The following is a 23789-nucleotide window of genomic DNA, read 5'->3' on the forward strand; positions in this document are numbered from 1 at the left end:
AAGAGAATTTTAAATAAATTTTGTTGTTCCTTAAAATAATTGATTAAAACGAAATGTACAGAACAACTATTTGTGACTTGTCAATTTTCGGATATGATCTTTCAAAATCTTAATCACTTGTTGAGGATTTGTAAAATCGCCTTCATGATTCATTATATATTCAATACTGAGCAAGCTATTGTTGTCGTGACAAATTTCATTATGTCGTGCAGAGTGCTGTTGTACCTGGACATTTTCCATTTCGTTTTGTAATTCTTTCAAATCTTGAGTTGCTGTTAATACGCGCGTTCGAAGCATTTTCAACACTTCATGCTGTGAAATTAATTTTTGCTTCAATCCATCGTTTTCTTCCATTAACTTGTCTAGTTCTTTTTGAATAGAATCTTTTTGAATCAAGAGAGATTCATATTCTCTCTGGAGGGAATTCTCAGATGAGAAACGATCTGCCCACAATGGATCTATCGATTTGTTATTCTTGCTATTCTTGGAAGGTGTTTGAGAGGAAACAACGCCACTATGACCACTACTCGACTGTAATTGAGTCTTTTTCTCTTCTTCCTGTTTCTTCCTTTGATAATTTTCTTCTTCCCTTTTCCGACGTTCTTGTTCCTCCTCTTCCAACAAACGCTGCTGTTCCTTCTTAATTTGTTGATAAAGACTCTCTTCTAAATCTACAAGATCGGTCTGAGCACTCATGATTCTTTCTTGCAACATTTGTATGGTATCTGTATGAGATTGTAGTGTTTCCACTAATTCTGATTTTTCATTTCCGAGTTGTTGAATATTCCGTTCGAGCTTTGCCTTTTGTTGTCGGAGTTCATCATGGACGAGCTGCAACGTTGTTGAATCAATTTCTGTTTGTGGTTGATTCAGTGACATTTTTTTGTGTGGAGAAATTAGAGCGTTTAGTGAGGAAATCCATGCTCTTTTCAGTCAAAACCATCATCGAAGGAGACAATTTATGATTTAAATAGCGTTCAATAAGTTATTTATTGACGAGTCTGTTGCAGTGACGGCAACTCGTTCTCGTGTGTTTTCACTTCTCACGGAAGGAAAAACTTTTATTGAATTATTACACAAGAATCAAGTGCTATCTGAACTGTTGGATTACTTAAAAAAGGAAATTCGAATAGATTATTATTGTCCTTTTGATTTGAGAGATGATGTGAATTTGGAGAATAACAATTCTCAAATCGTAACGAGTGGTGATTCCTTAACTCCTCGTCACGTGTTGTGTGTATACTCAAAAGAGACAAGAAAAGATCAATTTCCACATGTCCTTAAAGAGAAAAATCCATCCCTTTCTAAGGTTCACATGGAATACAAATGTCTATCTCCTCAAACAACAAGCAAAGACGTGTTGGAAGCATTGAACCACTTTGACATTGTTTTTTATTTCGTGGATACTATTTTCAAAGACTCTCGAAAGATGGCAATTCATGTAAAGACTCTCCAATTATTAAGGTCAGAAATCATGAAGAAGGAGAAGGGTCGAGTCGTGTTTGTATTCAATCATTGTGAATTGTCTCCTTCAAAATTTCATTCTCTCTTTGGAGGTTTGGATCATGTCAAAATGTTATGGTTGCCAGATCCAAGTTCATCACCAAGAACCAATGCTGCAATTTTTGAATGAATAAAACAGTGTTGTCCACCCATTGGTCAATCACAAGTCGGTTTGATTCAATTCCAGAAGAATATATAATGTTCAGAGTCCTTTTCAACTCCTTACCTTGATGAACTTTTCAACTTAAGTTTGTTAAAAATGTCTTTTCAGAGAAGATCAACACTGTTGAACCATCACACTTTCAATATAATGACGACGACAAGAAGAATGATTGTAAAATCATCACCACCACAACAGTGTGCTCACAGACACCGTTTTATCTCATGGATGACCTCATATATCACATCTTTTCCTATTTCCTACTCCCTGTCATTCAATTCCGATATTCTCTTGTGTGCAAACATTGGTATGAATTGACCAATTGTGAAAAGTTTTACAAAAATTATCACACCTATGTGGTGGATAAGGGTTTACATGAATTGATTCATCCGAAACAACATCCTACCGTTCAAGGCAATGGTGATCATAGTCTTGTGGATTCAGTCATCATGATGGTAAAAAAGTATTTATTTGATTGGACTGAATTTGTGAGTCATTTGTATCCTCGAGAATATGAGATACTTCGAAAGATGCGTCATTCTATTTACACCATTCAACCTTTGAAGGAATGCAGTGATGATGAATTTCAACATTTATTTTCTCAACTACCTTCCAGAAAAGGTAATCGTTTGAAGGATTTTGTGGCCACTCTGAGAGGTGCAACACTCATCACCATGGACAATGGTTCTGGAAAAAGAGTTTCGTTTTTTGCTGACTCTAAGAGCTCTCATGAGGTGAATTATTATGCATTCGTGAATGACAAGTATGAAATGCTTGATCAGGACTCAGAAGAAGCCACACATTTCAAAACTTGTCTTTTGAGTTATACTTTCTACGATTATGGTTGGGGAGATTCCGAAGAATTTCGAACAGCTGAAGGTCATGAATGGTTTTGTGAACAATTTCCATTCTATATTGAAGAATTGGGAAATTCTCTCTTCTTGACCTTGATGGAATTTTTATGTCATAATTATGATGTGAAGAGAAATCTGAATTATGTTTGTGAAAGACAATATGAAATATCGAAATATGCAATTGGATATAAGGATCATCCCATGCTTGAGAAGGCACGTAAAATTCACTACTTTCTTCAAAACGAATCACACTTTTTTACCATGGTGATGCATCGACGTCGTTCGAATCCTCATTTGTGGTATCGATTGTTGTATTCTGGATACCAAATGAATGCTGAAGCATTGGGATCGGTCACCTTTCAAAACAGTACGATGGATGTTGCTCACTTACAATTTTTCTATGACTATTGCGAAATGCATGAATGGAAAGAATGTTTGGCCATTCCTCTCACTCAGAAATATTTCTACTCCATCTTAAGTAAGGGAAAAGAAATGCTTCAAGTGGTTCATCGAAATGGAGGACTTGATCAATATCCACAAGAAATTTGTACTCCATGTGTGTGTAGTGAAAGAACATTGTATATTCCCGATTATGAATTATTGGATTATTATGTGAAAGAAATTCGACAGGATATGAATTGTCCTTTTGATGATCGAGTGGTGATTGGGAATCCTCATGCCACTCTCGGTAGTACGAATTCCACTGCCACCACCCTCACGAATGACTTGATCAAGTGTGAAAGGACACCACAACGACTGTTGATTCTATATCCAGAAAAGCATAGCAAACAACATTTGGAACATTTCTTGCATTTGATGGAACAAGATATGAGTTGCTGTCAGCACCTGAACACTTACTCTACTACTGAGCAACGTATCTATACGATTGAAGAACAAATTCTAACCAAACGTTTCTTTAAAGGCAAGAAAGACAAGATGAAATTGAGAAATCGAATCATTCAACATTTTGATGTCATTTTCTATTTTGTTGGCACTGAGGAAAAAATTGGATCGAAAAATCCTTTCGTTCTTGAATGGTTTCATTTCTAGAAGTGGAATGGATAAGAGAAGATTAATCTTTGGATTTGGTTTGTGCTTTTTTGACGATTTTGAGTTTAATGATGAATTTGGAAGTTTGGATACTGTGAAAATGTTTGTCTTGACAAAGGACTTGTTGTCATGTCTGGAACGATTCAAACGAATGGTCCTGGGTGAGAATTATAACAAGTAGCACGTTCAGTATTGAATGGTATGAGAGAGATGAGGATCAAGACACAATGAACCTTACTAACGCATTCATAACGTGTACGATGTTGTCAAACCCTTGTCAGTGCGTTGATGTTGCATTGTTATTGGTTGGCTATTGAATATATATATATATATATTGTGACCAGTACTGTCAACAAATATTTGAGTAACATCTAACACAGACCAAGCCAACCAGGTATCGATACATACACGCCAATAATTCTGATCCATTACTCAAAAAATCAAACACCACCAGCTCAGCTTTCAGATGTCAAGTTCTCATTTTGAAAAATGAGACTCAAAAAAAATGCAAGACTATCACCAACCTCATCACTATTCTTCTTCTTTGCCATTACCACACTCTCCGATCATTAGCACCACCACCACAACAACAAACACGAGTGGTACTAATTCTCCTGTTACTCCTCCATCATCTTCTCGTCGAAGAAAAACCACCAAATCTTCTGCTGAATTTCAATTCGTTCTCGCCAAATATGGATTAAGTACCAATGGTGAGCTTCAAGCTTCGTATTTACACCAACAACAACCATTGTCAAATATGTCTTCTTTTAATACACATAATTCCTTGCCTTCTTCATTGAATCATCAATCCAATCATCATCATCATGGAATGTCATCCATTCCACAAATTGTGAAAAGTGGTTATCTCATGAAACAAGGAATTAAATGGCGATCATGGAAAAAACGATATTTCATCTTGGTCGATGATATTTTGATTTATAAATGTGAAGTGGATTCACCAGTGATTGGATTGTTACAATTACAGAACGGAAGTGTGAATGTGGATGAGAAGAATAAGAGAATGTTTCATGTCAAGTGTGAAAAGGTAAGTTTAAAGATGGTTCTGAAGCTCAGAGCTATATATTATTGGATCCAACATACATTATATACACACACACACATATTGGATGAACATGTTGTTGTTCAATAATGATGGTCATGTTGAAACGATCGTGATTGATCCATACATAACAACTGACAATTGGAACGGATCATCTCACATTCCTCACATTTCTTCCTCACACAACCGACGACGACGACTCGAACATTCTCATGGAATCCTTGAATGCATCATCATCATGGCGCATTCACCTACTACCTCTACGACTCCTACCATGCATGATCAATGTGAACACGCATCACTTACGTGCACACTTCTCTTGTTCCGAACACACACACGCACACATATATCATCATCATTACTATCATCATTACTATCATCACTCTCATAACCTATGGCCATGTTCAACCACACACACACACACACACACGAATCCATTGCTGGGAATCCTCTTTTCACACAGTCCTTCAGCAAGGATAAAATTTACAATGAACGTTCTTACACCTTTCAAATTTGTTCCGAAGACCATGAAGAGGAACGTGAAGATTGGGTTCAAAAAGTGAAACGAGCTGCCACACAACATGTTCGATCACGAATGAGAACAAGAACGAGAGCCAATGGAGGAGCAGCAGGATCGAATAATTCTTTAATGGTGGGTGATCGATCTTCGCGAAGAAATGCCTCTTCGAATGATTCTTCGCAGAATGGAGGTGGTACGAAGGGAGTCGAATCGAGAAAAATCGTCGCAATTGGTAGGTGTGGAGTTTGACATCATGATTGTGAAATTTGATATACTTATATACGGTTGTGTGTGATGAAAAATGTTGAAATCCATATGAATGTTTGACAACCTATTATGATCGATAATTTTAATGTATTATTTCATATGGTTGCTTTCAAAAGTGGTGACACATGCCACTTCCAATATTGGCATGGAGGTTGTGAAATCTTTACTGCTCCGAAAAATTCGTGTCATTGCAGTGTGTCACCCCTCAAATTTCATTCCGCCTTCTTCCAATAACAATGAAAATGAAAGAAAAGGAAGTTTTAACACAGTTTCGAAAGAAGAATTATTGAAAAATTATGGAGCCATCGTTATTCGATTGGAGAATGGATTTCGAAGATTTGAGGAGGCCTCTCTCGTTGAACAAATCAAAGAAAAACAATATCACATTTCATGCGTGGTTCACATTCCACTCGATCATGAATATATTGTCGAAGACATGAATCACGTCATTAATTTTGCATTGCAATTGTCAGTGGATTCGTTTTTCCTTTGCTCGAGATATTTTCCACAACCTCTTCCTTCTGTTTATGAAAAAGATTCTAAAAAAAATCCAATTTCAGAAAACACGAATCAAAATGGCAGTGAAGAAAAAGCAGAATTACCAGAACTATTTAATTGTCATTTACAGTGTGAACAGATGGTCAAGACTTATTTTGGACATTCATGTAGAATTCTTCGTTGTAATGGAACCATGCAAGATTTTCTACTGTTTTATGACGAAAAAACTAGAAATTTCTATTTTCCATTTGGAGACTTGAAAGATGTGGACGATAAATCAAAGAAGAGGGTTTCATGGGTTGACGCTCGTGACGTAGGTCTATGTGTTTGTACCATGATTATGAATATCATGTTTCAAGTGAGCTCGACCATGTCTTCACAACCACCAAAACCTCTCAACTCAGGTTTTTTTTTTATTAGCCAATCACATTCATCCTCTGAACAATATAATGAAAAGAAACATCGCACAACTTTCACCTTATCAGGTCCAGAAAGTTTAACCATTAAGGATGTGATTACAAAATTCTCTAAAAAGACCAATGTTCCTGTCGAATATAAAATTATTGACAGAGAGCAATCCATTCATCGATTGATGCTATCCAAAGGATTGAGAAAATGGGAGTGTGACGCCTATCATGACGTTTACACACGTATCTACGATGAGGGTTTAGCAATGGCTATTTATCCAGATGTACAGGACATTAAAAAGTCAGACCCAACACCTTTCGATAGCTTCATTGAGAGAGAATTAGAGACATTCCAAGACCACAATCCATGTGTGTGTATGATTGGATCCATTCACTTTATTCAATCCAAGTTATTGCACTCACTCCATGAAATGAATTATCTCTCTAAAAATATTATTTTTTCTAAAAAGGAAATTCCTGATTATCCATTCAAGACAGCTCAATATATTGTATTCGAGTATGAGAAAGAAAAGAAGAATGTGGAAAGTAAAGTGAAAATTGAAATGATGGAAGAAGCTCGAAAACGTCGAACAGAAGAAATTCTAGTTCAAACTGGAATGATTACAGTTCCATTCAAAACGTCGAGATCTGCTTCTTTCCATGATATTGAATCAGAGGACACGACAGAGAATCGTATCAAAACCATTTTACAAGAAAAGTTTATTGACATTGTGTCTGATGCTGTCATTCAATGTGAAAAATTAATTTTCTTTATTAAGGCAAAGTACATTCTCAACAAGTGGTTCGATGTCGAATCATTTAAGAAGGTGATTGACAACAGTCAGAGATCTACCAAATTGAAACACATTATTCTATTGTATGATTCTGCCACCAAAAAGATTTGTCCAGACTTTTTAACCAAAATTTCTATTTACCTTTCCATGAAATGTAAAACATCCTACACAATGGTAGAATTTGGATGGCTCTATCAAACATTTGCAATTTTATCTGGTTCAGAGATACAGACCTATGCTTCACTTTCTGTTCCTGTTTCATCAACTATTGACGTTCTAAATGATCGATTGGAATGGTGTGACGGCGACGATGTGATTGAATTTATTTTATATTTATTACAGAATATCAAATTAGATTCGGAACAAATGGTGAAAAATTTTGTGTGTCATGGAACGAAAGCTAGTTTCCGTGAAATTGCACGACTCATGCATGAAGTTTTAAAGAAACCAGTGTCGTGCTCGGCCATTGACATTTCTAAATCCTTCCCATGCCTCTAGTAAGTTATTTTTATATATTGAAGAATTTGCAAAGAATGATCATGTTTGTGTCATGAACTCACAATCATGGATGCTTCACCACTCACTTTTTTTTGATTTTCCATCTCCAACCACCTTTCACACAAATTCTGATATATTTATAATTTATACATTTCACTTTTTTTTTACAATTCTCACAAATTCTGATATTCATTTCCAATACATTTCACACACACCTATATATATACAGCATTGACAATAAGGATCTTTTTGAACATCGTTCTATGAAAAAAGAAATGGTTTATTATTTAACTATGGTTAAAGAAGATTCTACCTCTGTTGAAAATTATTCTTCTGATTGTTTAGAATTTGAAGCAGTCATGGGAAAACCATTGAAAACATTTAAAGAATTTGTAGAAGAATCTCTCATCATGTTTGCAGATATTATTGAATTGCATCAATGTGAATTTGATTTTTTCCAAGAAATGTCTTCCTGTAACAGTATTGACGAACAAGAACATGTGATTTTCAAACATTTAATGAATCGAATCAAAAATTCAACAAGTTTATTCCATCGAGTGGTTCAACAAAAATCTCGACAATTTCTCAACACTTATTCACAAGATTATTATCATTCACTCACAACAGAAGAGAAATTAATTGTCATTTCCAGAGCCAAGTCTCTCATTGCTTCATTCTTTGATGAAATGTATCGAGTATTGGCACGACAAGTCATGAAAATTATCATTCCAGAAGCAGCAAATTATGGAGTGACGATCAAAGTAGATCCCAATCAAATGGAACCTCTCTTTTCACAATGTATTGATTATGTATTTTTCGATCAAGTTTTCCCTCTCGTATTGGAACTCTATAAGAGAGAATATAGTGTGAAATCTGAAGTGGTGAATCAAAAATATTTGGAACTTGCTAAATGTACTCCAAAACATTTGGAAATTGCCGATGACTATTGTTTGGACCAAAATGGAAAGAGTGCAGAAGAAAATTATGCACTTGCCATTGAATCACTTCGTAGAATTTCACAATGCAATAGTTTAGTGGAAGGTAAAATGAAACTCTTAATGGAAACTTCAAAAGCAATTGTGGAATGTGTGAAATTGTATCACGGAAAAGAAAAGGAAGTTTCTGCCGATGCCTTAATGCCCATTTTTATTTTTGTTCTTATTAAGGCAGCAATTCCTGATTTGTATTGTCAATTCAAAATTCTAGAAGATTTTGTTCATGAATCCATCATGATGGGTCCCATGGGATATTCACTTGTGACACTTCAAATTGCCATTGATTACATGCAAACTCTTCAATGGGAACAACTCGATCAAACCTTCCAAATTCAAATGGATCTCAAACGTCAACAAGAAGAATTCCAGAGACAACGTGATTCAGAAATTCAACTTCGAAAAACTCGAGGTTTCAGTGTCATGTTAAATGCACCTCCTACTCAACAACAAGCAGCTAACAAATTTTCTGAAGAGAGTCATCATGACAGCACCGATGAAGAGGATGACAATGTGAATCGATTATTGGAAGAGTCTTCAAGAAAGACAAGTCTAATGTCTGTGAATCGATCCATGAGTATCATGCTTCTATCAGGACGAGGAGGATTGACAACAAAAGGAGGAGACGACGATGAAGAAGAAAATGATGACACATCTTCCATTTCTGAAAATAATTCTCCTAATGAACAACAACGATTGACTCAATGGATGAACAATACAAGTCCATACTCCTCGTCGAGTACAATGAGTCATCCATCAGAAAGTGACGTTTCTTCTTCTTCTTCCTTAATGACACCTCGTTCTGCTCGTACGAATTCTTCACCAAGAAATTCCATCATGTCATCCACATTGACTCTTCCTCCACAAACACCAGACAAGCTCTATGAAGAAGATGTCTTTTCAGTGTCAAGTGCCTCTGGTTCATCATCGAGTCATCAATCCACCTCCTCAACGTCTGGAAGAACCTCCTTTAGTGAATCAACCATGTCACAAGCTGCTAAATTCCTCAAGGCAACTCACCTGTCTGCCAATGAAGCAGTGGAATTGAGTGTTATTTTATTGAGAAGTATTATTGAAATTTATAATGCTTCAGAATGGATTTCACAAACTCGATTCAATGAAAAAGAACGAATGGGATGGGGTAAATTGTTACGATTAGGAAATGAGTTTATTGTTTTGACAGGAAATGAAGATACGGTGGATGCATTTACACAATTAACTTACAAATTGGAATTGGTTGATGTTATGGAGTTGAAATCAAAGAAACATCTCCTAACTGTATTTTTATTGAATATTTATCATGTCATGTTGCTGCATGGTTTCATTAAGAATGGAACTTATCCACTCATGTCTATGAAATCCAGGACTCGATTCCTTCGAGAGCCCATGTATGTGATTGGAAGTATTCCTCTCTCATTAGATGATATTTTTTGTTTGTTGACTTCTGCAAAAAATGTTTCGAATAGCAGAAAACATGAATTGTTGAAAGATGTTTATCAGAGAGATCCTTTGAATTGTTTGGCATTGAGTAATTGTTGTTTCTCGTCACCACATTTAAGAATTTATTATCCTGCAAGTCCAGAATTAGTGAAGGCTCAATTAATTCAACAAGCAACTTGCTTCCTTGCTCAGACTGTGAAATTCTTCTCTAACACAAAACTGTTGGTCCTTCCATCCACCTTAAGTCAACATCTTTCATTATTTGGTGACAACAAAGAAACTGTTATTAATTGGATCATTAATCACTTGCCCAAAGATTTAGAAATTAGAAAAGATATTAGTATTGCCATGACCTACACCAATATTCACATCAAATTTAGTCCCGTTGATTATAGTTTCCAATTTAAGGTTGCGGAATAGGGGTATGTGACAAAGAGTGACAAAATATGTTGTTCCCTATCAACGATTCGTTCATGTGTTTCTGGAGAGTGCCGTTACAGAACTTCTAATAAATGGTTCTCCTCATTTATCATTTTACATATAATAAAATGTTTGTTGAGACCCATTCCAACAATTGCTCCGTGTTGGTTATTGTCGCGGATGGAGGAGTAGTGTCAATTTTTGAATGAAATCGTTGAATCACTTGATTCCACTCAGCAATGGTCAATAAATCTTTCATGTGATGAACTTCATCGAGAGTTTTCTTTTTCCAATCGGTGCAATACTTGCGTCTGAGAGAAGGAGAAATTTTGGATCGAATGATCTTTAAAATTGAATACATGGTGTTGATTCTCCCTTCATTGGACATTTCACAATTATCGAATTGGGCTTGCACATACTTTTTCACGTATTCAATATTTCCAACCTCTACTAACGAGCAAATGACTGTGTAATAGTGAAATTTTCGAACTGGACTTTTTGCACTGTAGGCTCCACAAACAAATTTCAAATAATCGTCAATTTGTCTCAATCTTGGTCTCACACAATAGCATTGAAGAAGTAATTTCAAATCTACGGTACATGCATCTGAAGCAATCATTTTGGATTGTTTGTTACGTAGATAATTGGGAATTGTAGATAAAGAATTCACTTCCAAATATGTTTTTTCAGTCATATTTTTGTTTCCTTCCCTTAGAAAGTGTAAATGCTTGTTGCTCGAATAGATTTTGTCTTTTGGTGTCGAGGAGGGAGCAGATGGTGGTGGTGGATACACAGAAGTTGTATTACTGGAATCGTATAAATAATTGTAGCTTGTAAGAATGTACTTGTCGAATGCTCTCTCCATTTGAATGACCAAATATTCAAAAATTAATAATTGTCGATGGAGTCTCTCATCGTGTTGGTTGTCCAATGATGATTCCTCACTTTCATCAATGATGTCGTCACAATACAGAGGGTTTTCTTTTTTATGCTTTCTCCAAGTTAGAATGGTGTAGAAATTCTGCTGTTCAAAATCCCGGATATACTCTAATAATTGAATATTTGTTTCTTGCTTTGAAAATCCGTTGTTGCTAGTTTTGTTTATAACAAGTAAATGTTTCCAAATGTATTCATAATAAATTTTCCATAACATGTTTAAAAATGGAATGTCAAACACGATAGGCTCTGTAATGGACTTGTCACTGATTTTGATTGCATCAATGTATTGTTTCTGCTCGCATAGATAAGTTAATATTATGGTCAAAGTAGACACATTTGTGTCCACTCCATTCGTATAAAACTGTTCAAAAATTTCAAAAGCTTCCTTTTCCATCCCATGTTTAAGATATAAATTCAGAAATAAATTAAGGATTCGAGGGCTAGGTTTCATATTCAAATTTTCGAAAATTAGAGTTCTTAAGGTTTCAATGTCTTCAGGAGTGAAATGTTTTGTGATAATAGAGTTGGATCTAAACATGTTCTTGATGTTGATTGGAGTAATAATATGCACATACTTGTGTCTGTTTTTTACAGTGTCAAGAATGATTTCCATCAGAGCAACATAGTGTTGTTCGACTTGAGATTGTGCAAGATACTGAACAAGAATGTTGAAGCAATGTTGTGATGGGCGTTTGAGTATCTTATATAGATTCAACAACTGATCGTATTTGCCGGATTCTCCAAAAATTGTCATTACTTTTTCAACTAATCCATAAATACGAGGAACGTTGTGATAGGTAAATTCCACAGAGGATTGTTGATCTGAATGATCGTTTGACAATAACTTGAGAAATGGTAAAATGAGTCTATCGCTTTCTTTCTGGACGAGTTTGAAAGCAACATCAAATTTCCTGCCTTCCATAAGCAACTCTAGAATAATGTCAAGAGTATAGATATCCATAATAAAATAGGCATTATTGTTTAGTTCCAATATAAATGAAATGCATTGCTTAATGTACGAGTTCTGAGAAAATTCGTCTTTTTGAAAAATATCCAACAGCATCATGAGTGAGGGAGAAATATCTGTCATGACATCTTTTTTTACAGCCTCGAACAAATGATCTGAATATAGGCTCTTCATTGAATCGATAGATGAGCGTATCAGGATTGAAATTGATCGTTGAATAATGGGATCACATAAAGACCTAAAATTTCCGATATGTGTACAATTTACATGATTCGTAAAATCTCGTAGAAAGCTCAAAACTTTTTGAATTTTTAGATATTCGTGTGTTTGGTCAAATCGGTCCAAGAGTGTATCACAAACTTGACCAACAGCAAGGGATTTATATTTTTCCAGCTCCATGGTTAGTATTTGTGCTTGTTGAGCTGTTAAACGTTGAGTGTCCAAGACAGCTCCTTGTATGATGGACTTGTGTTGCTCGAGTTTAAAAAGAGCTTTGTGAAATAATCCCTTATCCAAGTATTTAAAAATTGGAGAAAAAATATTTGCCAGGCTTTTCAAGCGAGGAAGAAGTCGAAGCTGTCGTTGAGTTTGTTGTGGAAAATTTAATTGAAACCATTGATCATGAAATGTTGTTGTAGATTCCATGATCTCCGTATCATCATCGTCGTCCAATTTTACTCTCTTCACTTTTTTCTTTTTCATTAAATGAGAAAGGTCCAATGAAAACGATGAAACTTCCTCTTGGGTACTGTTTGAGAATTGTCCCAACAACAAGAAATTTTCAGTTCCATCAATTTTAGTACCATCAGTACTACTACTTGCATTTAAAATTACATTATGAGTATTATCGGAATGAATGATATATGATGAAGAAAAGGCTCTATATGAATGATTATCATTATTTAACAATGGTGCATCTCTATGGTTGTTCCTCAGGCGATGGTGGTCCAATATCAGAATGGTCGACGGATGGAAAGAATTCCAACGAGAGAATGTTTGCTGATGAGGACGACTCCAACCCATTCTTCTCCGAGAGATGCAACGTTGAGAGAATGACCAAGGACCAATTTGCTTCATTTTTTTTACCAAAAGTGCTGCCCGCATATGGCCGAGTGGTTTTTCTGAAACTGTGGCAGCCAACTGGTCCAGCGTTCGAATCCCAGGGGTTGCTGCTGTTATCGTGAGCAGTTTAAACACCTTTACTTCCGGGGTGCCTGCTAGGAAGTCACTACGTATCTTACGTTCGGCTTGTAAATAATGTACATAAAACCATCGAACAACGTTTATCATCGAATAAACCCATCCCTGAATTTTTTTTACCAAAAGTTTAAAGTCCTTTTTTGAGAATTCTCGTTGTACCACTGAAAGAAATTCACAACAACAACAACAACAATAGGCCAACCAATTGTGTTGGTGTCTTCTTAAATTATTACAAACCGAAGGAGGGCGGAAGGGAGAAAATTTGAGGGAAACTACTTTTCCAATACCGAGTCGAAAAGAAGAGAAAAAATTTGCAGATCACTTTTACCGAACGACACACACCGTAATGCATTCACAATCTGTTGATGATGAAGTGAAGGTAAGAAGAGGATTGGTGGTGATCATGATGGATTATTGTTTTGGATGACATTGTATTTCGTGTATGAATATTAAATTTTCGTCATGGTCCTGTTCACACATAGATTTTTATTGATTCTTTCGCACGAACTCTGCAACACAATGTCACAACAGTTAGATCCAAAGACGGTCATGTTGGATCAGCAACAAGAACAACAACAACCCAATGCCTACTCTCAACCCTATATGCAACCTGGACAACTCATCTTTTTGGATACAAATCAACAAATGCAAGGAGGAATGTACTATCAACCACAACCTCAACCACAATATGTTGTTAAACAGACCAACACAACCACAGCTCAACCTGTGGTTGTTGCCACCACCACTACCAATGTTGTTACCTCATCAGATGGACAAAAAGCTGAAGATGCGTTTACGATCGCGTTGATATTGAGCTTTCCCTTGTGGCTCTTTGGTATTGGATTTTGTTTTTCATGTTTCGTTTGGATTCCTGTGTTGAAGTACAGACTTTCTTGTATAAATAATTGAGTAACATGTAGATATGGCACCTATGTCCATTACGGACTGATAATCATTGTTGTGTTGAATGTGATTATTGTGGTTTTGGTTGCTCTGCCCATCATCATTGTCATCGCTGTCGCAGCATTTTCTGCACTCACCAAATGGCATTTCATCTTGAACATACTGAAACAATTAAATACCATTCTTTTTCGTTCATTACAATTTGGTGTCAGGTTCGATAATAAATTCAATTTAAGGATGAAATGTTTTCACTAAAGGTATTAGAAAAAAAAAATTTCAAATCGATTTAAGGCGGGACCTTACGAGTGAAAAACTCCTCCTTTTGAAACAACGGAATTAAGAACACATTGAAATCATGTCCTCTTCAACAACCACCGCTGAAAGTATCCATCAATCATCATCAGAGCATGCCCCTCCTGAGAACATTGAAATGTTTCCTGTGAGTAATGGTCTTCCAACCGATCAAATAGAGTTCTCTCTGGTTCAAATTCCTTTACCGACGACCCCGACTCTAAATCCTTCAAAGGCCAGTCTTTTCGAAACGGCCACCACAGATGAGTCTCGTTCCATCCATTATTCATCCTTAATTGTGCCCAAATTGAGTACCTCCTCTTCCATGACTCCTCCCCACCTTCAATCTTCATGTGTGGACATTCCGAATTCACGATCTGGTTACACCACTCCTCCCTCTTCCTTGTTATTCTCTTCATCATTGATTGCAACCACATCAGCATCAGCAACTCCCACCGCGGATGGGGAAACTCCTTCCTACTCATCCCTTGGTCATATTCCTTTCACATCAACCTCCATAACACTAAAGCCACAGGAAAAAGCCTCAGCTTCTCTCCCATCTCAACCGGCCAATGAAAATCCCCAAAAACCCTCTCGAGCTAGTCCCATTCCTAAAATGCTTCTTCCTCCTGATTCGCATTCGTCGACTAGTATGAATACTGCACTAGCAAGCATTGCACTCGATCTGCCCAGCAGCCATGACCTCCTTCCTCACCAGAATTTCCAACAAGAAATTCCTTCCCAGGCAGACAATGACCATGCTCTTCCAAACACCTCTCCTTTCCATAAAACATCCTCTTCCTATAATCGTTCACAACAGACCCAACAACAAGTCCAGCAGAAGAATGATGAGGAAGAAGTCACTGCCAAACAAAGCTTTCTAATCTCTATCATTGGATGTCTGGTGTTAAACATGTTGGGACTCGGATTGCTTTGCTCATGTGTTGCATTCTATCCACTGTTGAAATACAAAGCTTCTCCTAACAAGAAGGCAAGAAGGTATGGCAATATGGGGTTAGCCTGTTTCATAACAATTTTTGTTATTAATGCTGTGATTGTGACAGGATTGGTTGTTGCTGTAGTATTATTAGTGATCGAAATTTTTCTCCTCCCATGACACGACAAATAATCACATTGAACCGTGTCAAACTAAGAAGAAGATGGTAGTTTGAAATCAGTTGAAACGCTCTTCGGGACAGCTCTTCCAATTATTTTCGAAAGAGAAAAAAATAGAAGCTCACTGATTCTGTTATCCACAACGCACACGCTGACAAACAACAACAACAATGAATCAACAACCTTTTGGTAATGACATGAAGGTAAGTAGCTCGGTCATGGCCTTTATGATAACCGGACGACTCATAACTGTGGGTGTCGTTTTGGGTGGGAATGAATATCGTGCATGGATATAATTTCATCATGTTTGTGATATGTCGGATCGAATCCATTCATCACCACAACAAACATTAAATAGGATCCTAATATGGTCATGTTGGATCAGCAACAACAACCCAATGCCTACTATCAAGCACCACAACAACAACAGTCAGGCCAACCCTATATGCAACCTGGACAACCCTACTACCCTCAACAGCCCATGTATGTGCAACAACCACAGCCTGGACAACCCATCTATGTTGATCCAAATCAACAAATGCAAGGAGGAATGTACTATCAACCACAACCTCAACCACAATATGTTGTTCAACAAACCACCACAACCACAGCTCAACCTGTGGTTATAGCTACCAATGTTGCCTCATTAGAAGGAAAACAAGCTGAAGATGCATTCACCATGGCTTTGATATTGAGCTTCCTCATGTGGTTCTTTGGTATTGGATTTTGTTTTTCATGCTTCTTTTGGGTTCCTGTGTTGAAATACAGACATTCGAGTGACGAGAGAGCTCGAAGGTATGTTTTAACATGATCATAACATGGTTTAAATATGGTTAACAATTTATCATGAAATCATTACGTTTGTTGCTGTATCACTCTTTCTAATGTGTGAATACTTGTTCACAATTTGTTGACACATGTAGATACGGTACCTATGGGCAATATGGACTTATTATCACCGTTGTGTTGAATTTGATTGCTGTGGTTTTGGTTGCTCTGCCTATCATCATTGCTGTCGCTGTCTCAACCTCGTATGCCCGTGCAAAATAAATTATTGTGTGAAGTAATTAGCTCGGATTTTGAGATTGGATCGGATTGGCTTTTGCAATCTGTTGTAATAACATTGTTTACAATAAATCTCAATCCTTAACTAATGGAATTGTGCTTGGATACACTGGTGCATTAATGACAATGGAATTTCATTCATCGTCTCGATTGAATGCAACAATGAACCAACCAAGAATAAATTGCCTTTTCCAAATCTAATGCTTGTGTGAAAGAACAATATTCTCAAGTTTGACATCTCAATTTCGTAAAGAATTTATGAACAACAACAACGTGTGGAATGAGAAGAAGATAAGGGTTCTAGTTGGCCTCCCTTCTGAAAAAGGTGCGCCTCATTTAAAAGAAGAATTGACCTCCACCCATACCACCACCTCTTCTTCCAAAACCACCTCCACTCATTCCACCAAAACCACCTCCCATGTGCATGCCACCCATGCCACCAAAGAACATTCTGAAAATATCGTTCATGTCACCACCATGGAATCCACCTTCGAAATCAGCATCCATTGCACCAGAATCATATTGTTGTCGTTTTTGAGGATCTGACAAAATGCTGTGTGCCTCTGTAATGTCTTTAAATTTGTTTTCGGCATTCTTCTTCTCCTCTTCATCAATATATCGATCTGGATGCCATTGCATTGCAAGCTTCTTGTATGCCTTTCTAATTTCGTCCGTGGAAGCAGATTTTTCAATTCCTAGAATTTTGTAATAATCCTTCTTCTTGCTTTGTTTGTATAATTTTCGTACCTCTTTCAATTTTTGTTCAATTTCTTCATTATCCTTATCTAATTCGTGAGCCTTGTTGTAGTCACGCATGGCATCTTCATATTGTTCAAGCTCAATGTAGCTCGAACCTCTACGCATGTAGGCCTTCAAGTAACTATCGTTCAATTCAATGGCCTTGGTGGCATCCTTGATAGCCACATCGTGTTTACCCAATTTAGTTGCAGCTGCAGCTCGATTACAATACAATACAGCATTCAAATTTGCATTCTTTGGATCAATTTCGATTGCTTTGGTATACTCGTTATAAGCCTCTTGGTATTTTCCATTTCGCAAAAGTGTGTTACCTTCTTCCTTTAAGGCTTCAATTTTCTTAATTTGCTTTCTGAATTGAATACATTTTTGATTGTCAGGGTCCAAATTGAGTGCTTGTGTGATGTGATTGAGCCCGCTATCTGTGTTTCCTGCATAATAGAGTGCTTGACCTCTCAAAAATAAAGCGTCAGAATTATTACTGTCAACATCTCGAAGAATGGTGGAAGCTTCTTTAGCAGCTGTATCAAACTCTCTTAAACCAATGAGAGATTCAATTTTGACTAATTTCAAAATGGTCGAGTGTGGAGCAAGTTGTAATGCCAAATCAATCTCAGCACTAGCTTCCTTGTAGAGTCCTTGAGAAAGGAAATTTTTAGCATTCTCCAAGTGTTTTTCAATTTTCACAGCTGTATCTCGTTCCTTTTTTAAAAGATCACTGTTTGGCTCAATTTTAAGGCCCAACTCAAATTGTTCTTTTGCTTCTTTTGTTTTACCCATTTGTAAATAGCCTTGACCTGCTCTGAGGTAGGCCTTTGCAAATTTACTATCCAATTGTTGAGCCTTTAGTGCGTCCTCAATGACTTTCTTGTATTGTTGTAGTTGTAAATAGCATGCTGCTCTGTTGGTGTAGATGGGTGCCTGACTGGGATCGAGTTCAATGGCCTTTGAATAACACTCAGCAGCCTTCTTGTAAGATCCTTTCTTGTATCGCTTGTTGCCTTCTTCTTTGAAATCCTCTGCTGTGCTAAGATGAGTTGGAATGGGTTCATTATCTTCAACCTGAGAGCTTGTTCCATTGCTAGAGGAAGAACTTGCTCCCTTGTATTTCATAATCAATTGATTGAGTTTGTTCATGTCTCCACCGACCACTTGGTCCAGCTTCTTCTTATTCTTAAAAAGCACAAACGTTGGCATGGCAGAAATTTCACATTGAGCAGCAGTTTGTTGGCAAATATCGACATCTACTTTAAGAAAGACGGCATCTTGTTGGTATTGATTGGCGAGCTGTTCATAGATCGGAGCAACTTTTTTGCAAGGACCACACCACGTGGCAAAGAAGTCCACCACTACCAGTTTGTTTGTGCTGGCAAGTTCGGATGTAAATTGTGAATCGGATTTAATTTCCTTGACCATAGTTTGTTGTTATGGTTCTTGTTGTTGTAAGAATCTTTTTGTATGATATATCAAAAATTATCTATTGCTACTATATATTATCAATAAATTGTTTTCACGTTCTTTTGTAACGTTATCAACAAAATAATGAATAACAATGATAAAATAAATAATAATAACAGTATATTATTTTGGAAGCGGAAGGATTAAAACGTCCGGTTGTTGATAAAAAGCTTTTTGAATTAAACCTGTCCTCTAAAATGATGGTGTTGTTGTGGTGGTTTGTGGATGATGATAACGAAATCTATCAAAAATCGGAACCTCCTTCTGAATTTCAATAGATGATGATGACGATGACGTTGTGTTTTGATAGCCTTTTTTTACGGAATTTTCTTCCGCAAAGAAACCGCCGCTCGTCAAACTCAACTGTAAAGTCAACCTCTCTCAACGTGGAATGAATGACTTTTGAATGATGATGCAAACACTAACGAAATGAATTCTTATATGAATGTGTAATAATTCTTATATGAATGTGCAATAAGCATGCAACACTAATGATGATCTTGTATTATAAACACCACGACACAGATGAGAGATTTATATTCCAATTATTTCTACCATCACAAATTATGTAAAAGCCACAAAACTCTAGAAATAAGGACATTTAATATATTTACATTTCGAAACGATAGGATGATACTCAAAGTACTTTTCATATGGTATGTACATTTTCATAATAATAAGCACACATACTAAAATACAAATTTTAACAATGCATCCATCCACTCTCAAGATTACTCTTCATCAAAATTATCCTCCTCATCATCCATATCTCCTCCTCTTGACATAAAGTATTGCATCAAGGCTTGCAACAAGTGTGCTGGAATGTGTGTAATTTCATCATCATCCAAATCATGTGCATTCTCTTCCATCACACTTTCCAAATGAATTTTTCTCTTTTTCAATTCTTCATCTGATAATATCAATGAATCATTACAAGGTGTCCAAACATTGACAAAATCATCAATTCCACCGCTACAAATCATTGGATATTCAGGATGGCATACCACTGTATTTACAATATCATCATGACCCGATAATACTCGAACAAGTTCTCCACTCTCTCGTTCCCAAATAAATATATTCGAATCGTCGCTGCCTGAAATGACATACTCAGAGTGGAGACCGAAAAAGTTGACTCCCTTAATGGTTTGACGTGAGCAATGACCTGTGAATTTTCTATCATAGGTGGTAACCATGTTGGGATGATGGAGATCCATAGAGTCATTGTCATTGGGATCTTGTTCTGTTTGTGTGGTGGTTGTTCTTCTTCTTGATGTATCATGATTGGAAAGATCTACACTTGCAACTGTGTTATTGCTCAATCTTTGATTTGTAGTATTACGAGAGGTACCACTCGAAGTGTTTGTGCGTGTGGATGCTTGTTGTTGTGAAGATGGTAATGACATGGAAGTGTTTCGTGTGAGTGATATTGGTTGTGACGGTGGTGGTGGTGGTACGACGACTCGAGTGTAATCCACACCTTCATCCCTCTCAAAGTTTCTCTCTCGATCGTACAAATAAATATAATCACCCAAATGAGTACTCACAATCTTTGAGCCATCACATGAAAAAGCAGTTCCAGTCACTTCATAATCCCTAGGATCAAAATTTTGTTCCACAGGTCTATAAATATTCACATAAGAATTGGCATTGTAATTCTCAATTCTTCTCGTGTCAAAAAGTCTTGTATCACCCAAATAGGAACCTATAATGATTTGATGAGGATTGAGTGGATTCAAGTCCACACAATAGAGCGTTGGAACTGTTTTGGTATTGTATTCGAGTATTCTATAATTGACCACGAGAGATGATGAGGAAGAAACTTGACCTGAAGAGTCTCCACCGCTCGTACTCCCACTACTACTACTACTACTACTACTACTGTTAATGACAGAACCTGATGTCGTAGTACCATGATTTCTACCCAATGATGAAATAACTCTTCCACCTCCAATGGCTTGTGGTAAAATAGTTTCATCATAATTACTGTATGCATTGAGTCCTCGAGAATGAGTGCCATTCCTTGAAGATTCTTTCACAATCTTGTCTTTTTCAATTTTTGTATTTGAATATTTACATCTTACATCAAACATTCGACATGAACCATCAGCTGAACATGAATAGAAGCACTGAGGTAAGAGTGGAGAGGTTGCAATTTTTAAAACCTTTTTTGTGTGATGTTGATACACGGTACAAACGTCCTTTTCAATATCATAGAAACGAACATCTGAATCATTTCCACCACTTATAATTTGTTGATGATTTGAATTGAAGAAATTTGTGGCAAAAACATTACTGACGTGACCGGAGAGAGTGGTGAGACATTTTCCTGTCCAAGTATTCCAAATTTTAATTGTTTCATCGTCACTGTGTTTGAGGAATGTGTGTGTGTGTAATTTTTTGAATCATGTGGTCAAGATATTAAGGTAAGTGAAACGTGTGTGAAAAAATAAGGTTCAGAAATGTGAGGTTATAAAACGACATATTGCATGGAATCGTTCGCATTCAATTGAATGGATTGGTTTCAAAATAATGCAAGTTTGGGTTCATTGATCATGATTTAAATTATCATGCAAGTTTGGGGGTTCATTGGTGCCGTGTTTAGAGGAATTACATCTTCTTTTGTCGAATCGACTTACCTTCCAGTCACAATCAAGTCTCCATTGGTGTTGAAATTAATGGCATTCACACAACCCTTTGAGGAGGATAAACGACAAAAGGATTAAAGATGACATGTATCTGAACATCGCAAAACACACCATACTTACACCATGTCCAACTAATTTATGACTCCAACCAAGAGATTGAACGATCGAGTGATTCGAGCCATAGACTTCATCTATCAGGCGAGTGCTTGAAAACTGCTTGATGATCGATAATATATAAATTCATATCAATCAAACATCGATCGAGGTGATGTTCACAATAATTTGTACGTTAGTTTGTCATTAATTTTAGAAAATAATAAAATTGTAATGATATGTTTGTCATTTACATACATTTGGTACTCGTTTTCTCTTCTCAATATTTGATCGGATCGAAGTTGAATGTGTTAATGAACAAGTGGGAGCTCCAATCATGACTATTTTTTAATTGAATTAAAATGCGGACAGAGTGGGGTTAAAACAATAAAAAGATTTTGGTGATAGTCGGGATTGAACCGACGACCAATGGCTTATTAGACCAACGCTCTACCGACTGAGCTATATCACCTCCACAGCTTCAAAATTGTAATTTAATTTATTAGATGTTTAAAAGGATGAGAAATCAACAAGGTCACTCATTTCAAGGTTTTGGTTGATCGTTAAGCAATTTTCGAATATTTTTTCGCTTGAAAGTCAGCCAGGTTGTTTGCAACAGATTTGTAATATTATTGAATCGCATAAGAGTAACAAGCAATAGTATTCTCCATGCATATCATCACCATCCTACTGATAACATTCTAAACATAATTGTAAAATCACAACCTTCTTCTAATCATCATTACTGTTTTGATGGATAATAAAACTTCACCAACCAAATTGTAATATTAAATTTCATCGACTACAAAAATTAATTATCAGCTGATGGAAATATTTTGCCACAATTCTCTTATTTTCATTATTATGGTTTAAGGGGTAGTAGCTCAGTGGTAGAGCGTGTGCTTCGCATGCTCGAGGCCGAGGGTTCGATTCCCTCTTACTCCAAATTTTTTCTCTGTGAAGAAAACAAATATTTTCTTGGTGTGAGATTTTGTTTAGTTACAGCAATTTAGTACATAAAATTTTTATTGAAAGTGTAATTGACCCTAAGTAGGATCGGTCATCAAAAAAGTTCAGTTGTCGAATCTTAGAAACGTGTCTGTTTACGGCTAAATATTCGAATCTCTATTGGATGAACATGGTTTCTTTTCTTTGTTATTCATAAAATCACCAATTAACGTAGTGGCGTTTCCAGTAGAATTATTCACAGTGGAACTTCCAACAGATGAGCCTCCAATAATTCGACTGCTTACAAATGAACTATCGATGGATAATCTTATACTAATCGAGGTAGGATTACTTGTTTATGTAGAAAAACAATTAAGCAAGGAGTTATTAGATTGAGGAAAATTATCCAACAAAGAAATCAAATTGGAACATTCTTCAAATTTTCTCTATTTGCATTCTCTTTCAATAATATTGATGGAGTGTGAAATATGGTTGACATGATCAGAATTTGTTGCTTTTCCGACAAAAATAAGCACAATCTTGTGTGGCTCAAAAATACGCACACGTTAACCTTTTCAAGACACAAAAGGAGCAATTTCTTTCAGTGCTGTTTCAATTGGATATCTGTTCCATACGATCTTCAATAGATTCAAATAGATTTATCATTTTTTCAATGTTTTTTTAATTTTCGTCCAATCTTCAGCAATTATTATTGAATTTGCTCAATCACCGTTTTGGAATTCGACAAGGAATTTAAAACAACCTTCTTGTCAATGTCTGCGTGTTCCCAAAAGTGACATTCTGTGCATAATAATTGATACTTGTTCACATCGACTCGCTTGTCCAAAAGCAAACGTAGTTCGTTGAGCCTGCCTTCAGAGAGTTGATGAATGATTGATTTTGAGCTTAATCGAGGGCCCAGCAGAATCAGGAGCCTGATCC

General features: G+C 36.4%; 9 protein-coding genes across 9 annotated transcripts; 5 read left to right on the plus strand and 4 right to left on the minus strand.

Annotated features, from left to right (window-relative positions):
• Window positions 1–66: 66 nt before the first annotated feature.
• Window positions 67–879, minus strand: FDP41_007570 (uncharacterized protein; the record flags this gene model as incomplete). Its single annotated transcript, XM_044711329.1, has 1 exon — window positions 67–879. The coding sequence occupies one exon, from the start codon at window positions 877–879 to the stop codon at window positions 67–69; it is 813 nt and encodes a 270-aa protein (XP_044568368.1).
• Window positions 880–1887: 1008 nt separating this feature from the next.
• FDP41_007571 (uncharacterized protein) lies at window positions 1888–3567 on the plus strand (the record flags this gene model as incomplete). Its single annotated transcript, XM_044711330.1, has 1 exon — window positions 1888–3567. The coding sequence occupies one exon, from the start codon at window positions 1888–1890 to the stop codon at window positions 3565–3567; it is 1680 nt and encodes a 559-aa protein (XP_044568369.1).
• Window positions 3568–4072: 505 nt separating this feature from the next.
• Window positions 4073–10463, plus strand: FDP41_007572 (uncharacterized protein; the record flags this gene model as incomplete). The annotated part of the gene is made up of 4 exons (XM_044711331.1): window positions 4073–4612; window positions 5091–5379; window positions 5531–7610; window positions 7841–10463. 4 exons carry the CDS (start codon window positions 4073–4075, stop codon window positions 10461–10463), a joined length of 5532 nt encoding a protein of 1843 aa, XP_044568370.1.
• A 109-nt stretch (window positions 10464–10572) lies between these two features.
• Window positions 10573–13446, minus strand: FDP41_007573 (uncharacterized protein; the record flags this gene model as incomplete). The annotated part of the gene is made up of 1 exon (XM_044711332.1): window positions 10573–13446. One exon carries the CDS (start codon window positions 13444–13446, stop codon window positions 10573–10575), a length of 2874 nt encoding a protein of 957 aa, XP_044568371.1.
• A 642-nt stretch (window positions 13447–14088) lies between these two features.
• On the plus strand, window positions 14089–14478 carry FDP41_007574 (uncharacterized protein; the record flags this gene model as incomplete). Its single annotated transcript, XM_044711333.1, has 1 exon — window positions 14089–14478. One exon carries the CDS (start codon window positions 14089–14091, stop codon window positions 14476–14478), a length of 390 nt encoding a protein of 129 aa, XP_044568372.1.
• Window positions 14479–14827: 349 nt separating this feature from the next.
• On the plus strand, window positions 14828–15880 carry FDP41_007575 (uncharacterized protein; the record flags this gene model as incomplete). Its single annotated transcript, XM_044711334.1, has 1 exon — window positions 14828–15880. The coding sequence occupies one exon, from the start codon at window positions 14828–14830 to the stop codon at window positions 15878–15880; it is 1053 nt and encodes a 350-aa protein (XP_044568373.1).
• Window positions 15881–16049: 169 nt separating this feature from the next.
• Window positions 16050–16929, plus strand: FDP41_007576 (uncharacterized protein; the record flags this gene model as incomplete). The annotated part of the gene is made up of 3 exons (XM_044711335.1): window positions 16050–16082; window positions 16238–16674; window positions 16803–16929. 3 exons carry the CDS (start codon window positions 16050–16052, stop codon window positions 16927–16929), a joined length of 597 nt encoding a protein of 198 aa, XP_044568374.1.
• A 351-nt stretch (window positions 16930–17280) lies between these two features.
• On the minus strand, window positions 17281–19116 carry FDP41_007577 (uncharacterized protein; the record flags this gene model as incomplete). Its single annotated transcript, XM_044711336.1, has 1 exon — window positions 17281–19116. One exon carries the CDS (start codon window positions 19114–19116, stop codon window positions 17281–17283), a length of 1836 nt encoding a protein of 611 aa, XP_044568375.1.
• A 773-nt stretch (window positions 19117–19889) lies between these two features.
• FDP41_007578 (uncharacterized protein) lies at window positions 19890–22238 on the minus strand (the record flags this gene model as incomplete). The annotated part of the gene is made up of 4 exons (XM_044711337.1): window positions 19890–21525; window positions 21798–21853; window positions 21927–22022; window positions 22158–22238. The coding sequence occupies 4 exons, from the start codon at window positions 22236–22238 to the stop codon at window positions 19890–19892; spliced, it is 1869 nt and encodes a 622-aa protein (XP_044568376.1).
• Window positions 22239–23789: the final 1551 nt, after the last annotated feature.

The sequence above is a fragment of the Naegleria fowleri genome (assembly GCF_008403515.1).
Source record: "Naegleria fowleri strain ATCC 30894 chromosome Unknown tig4, whole genome shotgun sequence".
Taxonomy (NCBI): domain Eukaryota; phylum Heterolobosea; class Eutetramitea; order Acrasida; family Naegleriidae; genus Naegleria; species Naegleria fowleri.